Here is a 10,964-nt window from a genome sequence, read left to right on the forward strand (position 1 = left end):
CTGAACCAGCCTGCCCTTCCATGGGAATCCAGGCCCAGCACACTCAGCCAGGAGAGAAACTGCGGAAGTCTTTTGTCTTAACTTTATGTGATTCTTTGGGAGTCTGGGGTCTGAATGTATGGGAACCTAAAACAAATGAGGACATTCAGCTCCTTGCCCCATTTCCTCAAGGGATTCTAATTAATAGTTATATCTCCATAGGTCTCTGCCCCCGTGGCTCAGGTCTTCTGCTCCTAATTCTGGCCCCAATGAATGTTAATATACTTGACAGCCATTGACCTTCTGGACTTTTTGGGGCTGATCCATGCAACTATGAATGACAGACACTCCTTCCGTCCTGCCCTGGGGTGTCCTACAGGCCAGGTCAGTCCAGCCTTCCCAACAAGGACCGGCCGGACACATACAAGAATCTGCAAGTTGTCTGATGGAGCTAGCATAAAAAATTTAAGTGGGAAATATCAGGAGACCAATCTGTTTCTTGCTAAACAGTCTGAACTGCATCCTGCAAACCCAGGAGCCATTGAAGGGCCTGATGTAGGGGACTGGCAGATTCTGATTTGCCTTCTCCAGGGTTACACTGGTGGGGACAGGTAGGTGTATTGGAAGGAGAGAAACTTGGAACAAAGGGAAAATTTGGCTTGGGAGGATGTTTCAATAATCCAAGCAAGATCAATAAGGACAGAAAGACCGGCTTCCCTGCCACTCACTGCTGGTATCCCCAATCAGGAACTCTCTAGACGGGCAGGAGAGACCTAGGTCCTTTTTACTCATCCTGGTGGTTCTATCACCTTCTGTCCTGGTTCTGATTCTTACATTTGATGACTAACACGTACTCCTCTTCCTGCTTCCCTTCTTCTCCTTTCCCCTCTCCTTCCTTCCCTCCCTTCCTCCCTTTCTCCCTCTCTCCCTCCTCCTCCTCCTCCTCCTTCTCCTCCTCCCTTCTTCTCTCTCCTTCTTCTTCTTCTTCTTCTTCTTCTTCTTCTTCTTCTTCTTCTTCTTCTTCTTCTTCTTCTTCTTCTCTCTCTCTCTCTCTCTCTCTCTCTCTCTCTCTCTCTCTCTCTCTCTCTCTCTCTCTCTCTTCTCTCTCTCTCTTCCTCCCTCCCACCCATCCCCATCTCCCTCTGCTGCTGCTTCTCCCTCTCCCACCTCCATCTCTCTCTTCCCCTCCCTCCCTCTTTCTCTCTCAGTCTGGAACAGCCTGGAGCAATAAACCTTCCCTCCTGCCTCTAGCACAAGCCTTTCTAAAAGGAGAAAAAAAAGAAAAGTAAAACAGAAAAGCAAGCCAGACCTATAAAAAGAATAACGAAGAACCACCCGCTGGCGTCTGGGAGAGGCAGCACGATGCAGCAGAGCACCGCCGCCCTCACCACTCTCAGACAGAAGCCTCTGGGGTCAGGAGGACCAGCAAAGGCTTGGTCTCCCGGAGCTGGGACCCCTGGGATGCTTCACACAAATCACATACGCAAAACGGCTTGTGTCCTGGATCCCATCCTCTCACAGCCTTCGCCAGTGATCCCGCCACGCCGGTGGTGGCAAGAGAAACCCAACCAGCACCCCGGCCCACATTCTGGCTTCCCTGTGACCATCCTCCCCCTTCCACGTGCCCAGAGCCATCGTCAGGAACCACGCCAGGCCCCGCCAACCTATTTACAGACATCTAGAGTTCCCAGGCACTTTTAGGACAAGGGACTCAGGGTGCTTCCAAGCAGGCTGCAAAGTCTTCTCTGAGAGAAGCGGTCCCTTCGGGTCTATTTATGCCGATGTAAACACTTGCCAAGGAAACAAGGCTTGTGGGCATGCGCGGCCCTCCTGGCCCCGGGGTTGCTGCAAACGGCAACTGGAAAGTCACATGTCCTCACAGTGGAAAATACATATGCAGCTATTCTTAGCCCTGGAATGTATACACCGTCTCCCTGCCCACAGTTCTGTCGCAAAGCTCTAGAAAACTGTAAAAGCGCCTGTAGCATAAACAAGTCCAGAACTCTCCCAGGACCAATCACTTGTCAACTGAAGGAAAGGCCCGGGTTTATGGTTTCACTTGGAGCCAGAGGTGGAAACTCCGGCGGGACCAGTCGGACCAGGCACCGGAGGCTCTCCCTGCAGCCAAGCAAGGTACATGTCTCCAATGCTTCACTCTTCCCCAGTGGCCTGCCAGGCGGCGAGCAATAAGAGGGTGCTATTGGGGCTCTGCTTTCTACTTATCCCATCTTTAAAACAAAACCCTAACGAATGTGTGAAGTCATGTTTCAATACATGTATTGCAAAGGTCCCTTTTCATCCCTCGTTTCTGTCTGGTTACCAGAGGGCCACCCCCCCCAGAATGAGAACCTCGGGGAATGACTAACCCCCAGGAAGATGGCGAGATGAGTTCACTAAATAACAGAAGGCTGAGAATCTGGAGAAAGGCTCACAGACTTCCACGGGTCAAGTGCACGGGCTGTTATTTTGCTTCCGGCTAACATTCCAGCCCCTGGCAATCAGTAACTTCCTACAGCCTTCCTTGTTTTGGTTTGCTTGCTTTTTCCTCAGATTATCTAAAGATGTTATTTGCCTGTTCCCTTTCAGAACAATCATAACCAAAAAGAGAGGTGTCTGCTGTGAGGTCTGGAGTGTGGGTGGCCTCCCTCTGCAGTCTTCACTAAGCGATATTCCTGGCGATACCCACACACACTGGTGAGTGGACACAGATGCTCTAAGTCTCGGCGCTGCCACAGCTAAGCCCTCCAGCACGTGCTCCCTCTTGGGGCTCCTCCCTGTCTCTGCAGGATGGACAAAGACTCGGCAGATGGGCTGCTCTTCAAGGACCACGACTTCTCCTCTGACTTGTTGAGGCAGCTCAATGGCTTAAGACAAAGCAGAACCCTGACTGATGTGATCATCTGTGCTGGGGCCCGGGAGGTCCCCTGCCACCGAAACGTGCTGGCCTCCAGCAGCCCCTACTTCCGGGCCATGTTCTGCAGCAACTTCCGGGAGAGCGTGGAGGCCAGGGTCCAGCTGAGAGGCATTGACTCCTCGACCCTGGAGCAGCTCGTCCAGTATGTGTACACGGGGGAGGTGCCCATCACGGCTGAGAACGTCCTGCCCCTGATGGAGGCTGCCTCCATGCTGCAGTACCCCAAGCTCTTTGAGGCCTGCTCCTCCTACCTGCAGAGCCAGCTGACCCCCAGCAACTGCCTGGGCATGATCAGACTCTCGGAGATCCTCAGCTGCGAGACCCTCAAGAAGTCAGCCAGGGAGGTGGCCCTGGCGTTCTTCCCGGAGGTGGCCGCATCGGCTGACCTGAAGGAGCTCTGCGCCTTGGAACTGAGAGACTACCTGGGGGATGATGGGCTGTGCGGGGAGGAGGAAAAGGTGTATGAGGCCTTCATGGGTTGGGTCAGGCATGACCTCCAGACCCGGAAACGATACATGCAGGAACTGTTCAAGCTCGTCAGGCTTCCGTACATCCACCCAGCCTTCTTCCACCACTTCATCGCCAACGATGCCCTCCTCCAGTCCTCGCCCGCGTGCCAGATCGTCTTGGAGATGGCCAGGAGGCAGATGTTTTCTTTGTACGGCACCGCCAATGTCCCAGACCTCCAACCTCCATGGCACGTGCCCCCAAGGAACTCTTACCAAGACTTCCTCATCCTCTTGGGTGGCAGGAAGGACAACCAGCAGACCACCAGGGACGTTCTGCTGTACCACAGACAGACAGGCCAATGGCGGAGCCTCGCCAAACTGCCCACCCGGCTCTACAAGGCCGCAGCCGTTGCCTTGCACCGCAGCGTCTACGTGCTGGGAGGCATGGCCGTGGGCACAGAGAAGAGTGAGCCCAGTCGCCACGTCTACATCTTCTCCCTGAAACTCAATCAGTGGAGGCTGGGGCAGCCCATGCTGGCAGCTCGCTACTCCCACAGAAGCACCTCCCATAGGAACTTCATCTTCTCTATCGGGGGGATTGGGGACGGGCAGGAGGTCTTAGGCTCCATGGAGAGATATGACAGCATCTGCAACGCCTGGGAGAACGTGGCCAGCATGCCAGTGGGGGTTCTGCACCCTGCAGTCGCTGTGAAAGACCAAAGACTCTACCTTTTCGGGGGAGAGGACATCATGCAGAACCCTGTGCGCCTTATCCAGGTAAATGGCTGGTCCTTCTCATCATGTAAGTGCAGGAGTATGTACCCCACTCCTCACATGCACACACACAAACACACACACATATAAATACTTGCATAACACACACTTGTCATCTGCAGGGAGAGGTGGGAGAGAAAGAAAAGAAGGAAGAAAGAGAGGGAGGAAGGAAGTTTAATTTCAATAAGATTTTATCCACTTATGAATTATTTTGTGTAAGATTCATATATACAAAGGTACATCAGATACCACCATGAATGTGGAGGTGAAGGACATGGACTCTGGTCTCAACCAGACCAGCTCTTCTTCTCACTCTAGCTGTGTGACTTTGGGAATGTCACTTAACCTCTCTGAACCTCAATGTCTAATCTGAAAAATGGGGGTAAGTAATGCCACTTACTTCATTGGATGGTTGTGATGATAAAATTTGGTAAACTGATTTTCCAAAAATAATAAGGCCTTTAATATGATGGCAATTATATTTCACACAGGAAGAATTTCCAGTGAATAATACTGGCCCATTTTCCTCTATAAATGAATACTTTTGTTCCTTTTTTCTTATATGAAGTCCATCCTATCTCTCTTGTGCTAAATTTTGCCAGTAATAAACTAATTTACACTTGATATTTGAACTTGAAAATGAGAAAATTGCCAGGAAGACAAGTCTGGGGATCCTGATTTGCTCTGTTTCAGAGTGCAGCCCATCTCTGTGCTCTTTTTGCCTTTCCTCGTGCTTCATGTTGTCTATGGTTCTGATGACTCTCAAGCATGAACTGCCCAAGAGCCTTCCTCACTTAGCCCCAGACTTGCTCCTGGCTCTAAGAGCCTCTCAGATACACTGGAACAATCAGACATTTAAACATGAGCTAGAAATGAAAGTAACTGAAAAAGCTCTGGTTTCATGACTATCCAAGTCGCTCCATTTCTCATTAAAAGAAAAAATTGTTCCAAGCAAAGTAAGCAAACACATGTTACAATGCATACCTCTTGGTCCACTCTATAGAAACACAGCCTCCGATCTCAGGGAGGGTCACATGAAGACCAATTTCTAATAATATTCTTCTTTCTGTTATTTAATTATATTTTTATTGATAGTAATATACCTATATTCTAAAAGTTGGGAAAAAGTGAAAAAAAATCACTCTTGTTTCACCCTTTTATTACTACTTTTTAAAGAGGACCATGTTGCTGAAACCGGTTTGGCTCAATGGATAGAGCATCAGCCTGCAGACTGAAAGGTCCCGGGTTCGATTCCGGTCAAGGGCATGTACCTTGGTTGCGGGCATATCTCCAGTGGAGGGTGTGCAAGAGGCAGCTGATCGATGATTCTCTCTCATCGATGTTTCTAACTCTCTATCCCTCTCTCTTCCTCTCTGTAAAAAATCAATAAAATATATTTTTAAAAATTAAAAAATAAAGAGAACCATGTTTTGTTAAATATGTTCTTATTGGTTTTAAGAGAGAGAGGAAAGGAGAGGGAGAGAGAAACACTGATGAGAGAGAAACATCAATCATTGCTCAGTTGCCTCCTACACACACCCCATTAGGGATTGAGCCCACACCCAGGCATGTGTCCTGACAGGGAACTGAACTTCTTGGCGCATGGGAAGATGTTCAACCAACTGAGCCACACCTCCTGGGGCTTAATTACTACTTCTGTCTTTAAAAATATCACTTTAAAATACAGAGCCATGATTCTATTTCCCCTTCAGGTTTATCACATTTCCAGAAACACATGGTTCAAAATGGAGACGAGAATGATCAAGAATGTGTGTGCCCCTGCAGTGGTGCTTGGGGAGCGGATTGTCATCGTGGGAGGTGAGTTTGAGCAGAGAATCGCCAGGCTGGACACAACTTGGCATCTCCCATGGAAAAAGGGTCACTAATAGACGGACGTTGTTCTACAAGACTGTCTTTGTAGAATCACATCCCTCTAGCTGAGGGAGTGTGGACAACTTGACAAAGTTCCTTTCCCCTCCAGAAGTTTCTCCCTGTCATTTTCTGTAAACAGGAATGAAATAATGCCTTATTTCACAGAGTTGTTGTGGTAATAAAACATACTCATGTATTGAAAGCACGTGGCATGTTCCCAGACACGTGGCAAATACTCAAAACACGTTTGCTCTTGTTAATATTAGCTACTGAGGGATCATTCCTCTGTAATCACAGTATAGTGTCATGGCTAAGAGGACTGGTTTGGGATGGGTTCACATCCTGTCTCTGACACTCCCTGACTGTATACTCTTTGACAAGTTATTACTCTACTAGAGGCCTGTTGCATGAAGATTTGTGCAATAGGTCTTCCTTCCCCTGACTGCCAGCACCAGTTTTCCTCCAGGCCCGGGACCCAGGCCTTTGCTCTGGCTGCTGCCTTCCATCTTTGCTATGGCTGGAGTCTTTACTCCGGCCTGAGCCTTTAGTCTTCTCTGGCCAGAGTGCTGCTCCTTTAGCTCCCTCCGCCCCTGTCCTTTCCCTCATAGCAGGCATTCTGCCCCACCACTCTGTGTCTGTGTATGCAAACTAACCTGCCAGCTTTGTTGGGTTAATTTGCATGCTCACTCCTGATTGGCTGGTGGGCATTGTGGAGGTATGGTCAACTTGCATATTTCTCTTCTATTAGTGCAGATTGTGCCTTAGTTTGCTCGTCTGTAAAATGGAGATCCTCAAAGGGTCCACCTGATAAGGTTGTTGTGGGACCCATGAGTTCCCAAAGCTTCCTTCTCCAGATTGTTGTAGCTCTGGAGAGAGCATGTGAGAGGGAGGAAGAAGCCAGTGAGACTGAGAAAGTCCCTGGAACCAGGAGGCTGCTCCCCGTTGAAAACAGGCTATGTGCCGCCCTAACTTGGGGTTAGGGATGCAGGGGCCAAACCCCATCCCTGCTGCACACTAAACCTTGGGCAGGTTATCGAAATATCCCATGCTGTGGTTCAGATTCCAACCTCAGTCTCAGGGGAGGGCAGAGATCAGACAATTCCCAGACCACTGACCTCTGCTCCCAAATGAGCAATGCTGACCTTGCTGATATACCACTTGGATTTCAGGTTACACAAGGAGGATTCTAGCTTATGACCCTCAGTCCAACAAATTTGTCAAATGTGCGGACATGAAAGACCGGAGGATGCACCATGGGGCCGCGGTGATGGGGAGCAAGCTCTACGTGACAGGCGGCCGGCGGCTGACCACGGACTGCAACATCGAGGACTCAGCCTCCTTTGACTGCTACGACCCCGAGACAGACACCTGGACATCCCAGGGACAGCTGCCTCACAAACTCTTTGACCACGCCTGCCTCACTCTCCAGTGCATTCCCCACACCTCCACCTTCTCCTGAGGTCCATCAGAAACCAAAATATCGGCTGTGCTAGTCCAGATGCTTTTGTTGCAAGAGACAGAACCCAACTCCAAAAAGCTTAACCCTAAAGAGATGCAGCGAGAGCTCACAAGACTCAAAGTTCAAGAGTCTGGAGGCCTGGAATCAGGCCTACTGTTGGCAAAACTCTCTCTCTCTCTCTCTCTCTCTCTCTCTCTCTCTCTCTCTCTCTCTCTTTCTGCCTGGCTTTGTTCTCCACACCTTGTGAGGACAAATCCAGACTCACATTCTCTAGCTTAGCATCTTCAGGAGAAACTTTACCACTATCCATATATTAACCCTAAAAAGAAATAAACAATGCTGTTTGGCCCTTTCTGAATTCCATGCAACCTCTTGAGCTAATCACTATTTCCAGGGATCATACTACCATCACTGGCTACTCCTGGATGGTGTCCCTACAGGCAGAGGTGAGGTTAATGATCGTTGACAACCTATCTGAATGGCACTTAATGGCATAGAAGTGGTTCCCCAAAGGAAGACACACTGGGCTGACAAAAGCCGCATCTGCCCAGAACACCATGGAGACTGGGAGAAGAGGGGGAAGAGCCCTGGAAGCTGTTGGTCCAGGAGGCAGCATGAGCGGTGGCCATGGCTGAGTGTTTCTGAGACCAGGGATGCGGTGCATTGGAATTCCAGAAAGTATGTGCCGCTCCATGTCTAGTGTTTGCAGCATTGTCTGTGCTGCCAGAATAAAGTTTGCTTGTCTTGCCAAGAGATGTTTTTTCCCCAGCCTCTGGGGAGCTATAAACCTGCAGAATTAATCAGGATTTTCATTTTGGTAAATGTTATGAGAATTGCTCTTCTGAAGAAAGCCAACGAATTCCTTCAGAGATTACAGCAATTACTGCCCTCCCAGTGCTGGGGCTGACTTCCCCTGTGGCCTTCTCTATCTCCAAGTGCCTCCCACGCTGGGCCCAGTCCCAAGCGCAGGAATAAGCTGAAGCTGGAGGCACATTGCAATCACCTGGGAAGATAGTTGAACATGGGACCCATCCCCATTGGAGAGGGACAGATGGGGATTCTCAGAGGCGGGGCCCAGAGCTCGGTAGTTTTGAAAAGCATCCGAGGTCATTATAAGGTGCAGTCAAAACCACTTCATCTGCGGGCACTGCAGACCTTCATAAGCTGGTCCCATCCCCATCCCAGCCAGCCCTGTCCCAGTCCAGCAGTGTACGCAAAGTCCTCTCCCCACTATGGAAGCATCTGGAATGAGTCTTGCTGCCCTGAGTCTGGCACCATAGATCCATGCTCTAGACTTCATGTGTGACAGAAGCCTCCCCTCACCCCTTGCTCAAGAGATCTTTATTGTTTCCCCCTCCTCTCTCTTGTCTGAGGGCCTTTTATGTGCAATTGCCCCTGCCTAATATTCACCTCTCTCGCCACTTCACCTGACCCAATTTCCATTATACCTTACACACCAGATTAAACGTTACTGCATCAAGGCGGTCTTTCATGTACCCTCTCCCCAGCTCCGTGCACCTCAACCTGGGTCAGCTCTCCCATTAAATGTTCCCATTGTCCCCAAACTTGCTGTATTTTTTGTTTTTTAATCCTCACCCGAGGATATTTTTCCATTGATTTTTAGGGAAAGTGGAAAAGAGAGGGGAAGACAGAGAGAAACATCAATATGAGAGAAACACATCAATTGGTTTCCTCCTGCATGAATTACAACCAGGGCCCAGGCTAGGGAGGAGCCTGCAACCAAGGTACATGCCCTTGACTGGAATTGAACCTGGGACACTCTATCCACTGAGCCAAAGCAGCTAGGGCTACCTTTTGTATTTTTATCTTTGAGACTCTTACCCTATTTATAATTGCTGTCTTTCCCTCTAGACGCTTACATCCACCCTTTTCTCTGCATTCCCAGGATTAGTCTCAATATTAGCCACATACATACAGATTTTCAATAAATATATGGTGAATGGATTAATAATTAGTCAATGAATATCGAGGCTACAGAGTCGTGTATGTAGGCACCAGTTGAAGCAGCCCAGATCCTCTACTCAGATTTGATCCTGTCCTCTCTTTTCTCTCTCTTTACCATCCTGAACTGAGTTTGATGAGTCTGGGTGGGGGACTAAGAGGCGTGGCCTGCCTTGCTCAAGCCTGAAGGATAAAAAGAGCTTTGTCTAAAAAGGATCCTATTTGCCCCCCATTAAAAGCGGGACTCTTGCCCAGTGGTGTAGCTCAAATACTGAGCATCAACCTATGAACCACGAGGTGGCAATTCAACTCCCAGTCAGGACGTATGTCCAGGTTTCAGGCTTGATTCCCAGTGTTGAGCATGCAGGAGGCAGCTGATCAATATTTCTCTCTCATCAATGTTCCTCTCTCCCTCTCCCTTCCTCTCTGAAATCAATTTAAAAAATACATTTAAAAAAGTGGGACTCTCGCCTGGCAGGTGTGCCTCAGTGGTTGAGAGTCAACCCATGAACCAAAAGGTTGATGTTTCAATTCCTAGTCAGGGTACATGCTCAGGTTGCACACTCGATCCCCAGTAGGGGGTATGCAGGAGGCAGTCGATCCATGTATCTCATCGATGTTTCTATCTCTCTCCCCTCTCTCTTCCTCTCCGAAATCAATAAAAACATGCCTTTTTTAAACATATGTTTTTTTAAAATGTGACTCTTGCTGTCATTAAACTCCTTCTGGTATCTCCCTAAGTTCTTCTTTCAGAGACTTGCTAATGCCCTGACTCCTTGGTCCCCGTCCAGTACTTAATAAGCTGCCAGCCTTAGTGGCTACTCAGAGCTCATCCAAGTCCCCCTGGGCAGAGAACAACTATGTAAATTGCCCACTGGGTTCTCTAAAGAAAGATGGCGCCAGGGCCAGACACAATTGGACATGTGGCGGCCAGCTTCGTGAATCCGATAAGACACCTCTGTGGCAGGTACAGTCACACAGCGGGGCACCCCACTGGCCACGCCCCTATCTGCACTGTTTGCAAAACAACCTTGGAACACACAGCATCCTTTCCGATCTGCTGAGGAGGATTCAGTCCAAAAAGAGAGAGAAGCTTTTGGCACCAGGCTTCCTTGGTCTCCCCAGATGAGCAGAGAGCCACGGTACAGAGCTGAGGTCAAAATATATTTAGCCGGCAGCAGTTAAACTAAAACATTTTAAGTATGTCAACTCTCCTGATGAATCATTTCAACAGGCAGCAAGGGAAGGGGAGATGAAGCAGAGTGAGGTCTAAGCAAGAAAAATCACTAATGAAAATATCAAACACCCCGTCCCAACACAAACCATGAAGAGGACAGGAGCCTGACAGAGCAGTAGTGACAGACGGAAGGAGCTGCAGCAGGAAGAGTGGGAGGTGGGACCCCGGAAACCTTGCCCAGCCCAGACCTGACTCCCAGCAGGCATCCTGGGAGAAGTCCCGTGGCCGTCCTCTGGCAGGGCAGCATGGCCCCGGCAGGCGGAGTTGCTGGCATGCTGGCCCCACCCCGTTCAGACCCTTCCTGACGCTCTCCCCGTG

General features: G+C 49.4%; 1 protein-coding gene across 4 annotated transcripts; it reads left to right on the forward strand.

The window, feature by feature from the left end:
- The first annotated feature begins 1,927 nt into the window (after positions 1-1,927).
- On the forward strand, positions 1,928-8,958 carry KLHL38 (kelch like family member 38). 4 transcript variants are annotated; one of them, XM_084864937.1, is made up of 5 exons: positions 1,928-2,112; positions 2,566-2,673; positions 2,766-4,119; positions 5,829-5,934; positions 7,158-8,958. In XM_084864937.1, the coding sequence occupies exons 3-5, from the start codon at positions 2,767-2,769 to the stop codon at positions 7,445-7,447; spliced, it is 1,749 nt and encodes a 582-aa protein (XP_084721063.1). In that variant the 5' UTR covers positions 1,928-2,112; positions 2,566-2,673; position 2,766; the 3' UTR covers positions 7,448-8,958. The 4 variants fall into 4 exon arrangements, with proteins under 4 accessions (XP_084721063.1, XP_084721064.1, XP_084721062.1 ...); XM_084864938.1 differs by having other exon boundaries at positions 1,963-2,112; positions 2,303-2,673; XM_084864936.1 differs by having other exon boundaries at positions 1,990-2,112; positions 2,566-4,119.
- The last annotated feature ends 2,006 nt before the right edge of the window (positions 8,959-10,964 follow it).

Source organism: Pipistrellus hanaki (assembly GCF_964339955.1).
Source record: "Pipistrellus hanaki genome assembly, chromosome: 17".
NCBI lineage: Eukaryota > Metazoa > Chordata > Mammalia > Chiroptera > Vespertilionidae > Pipistrellus > Pipistrellus hanaki.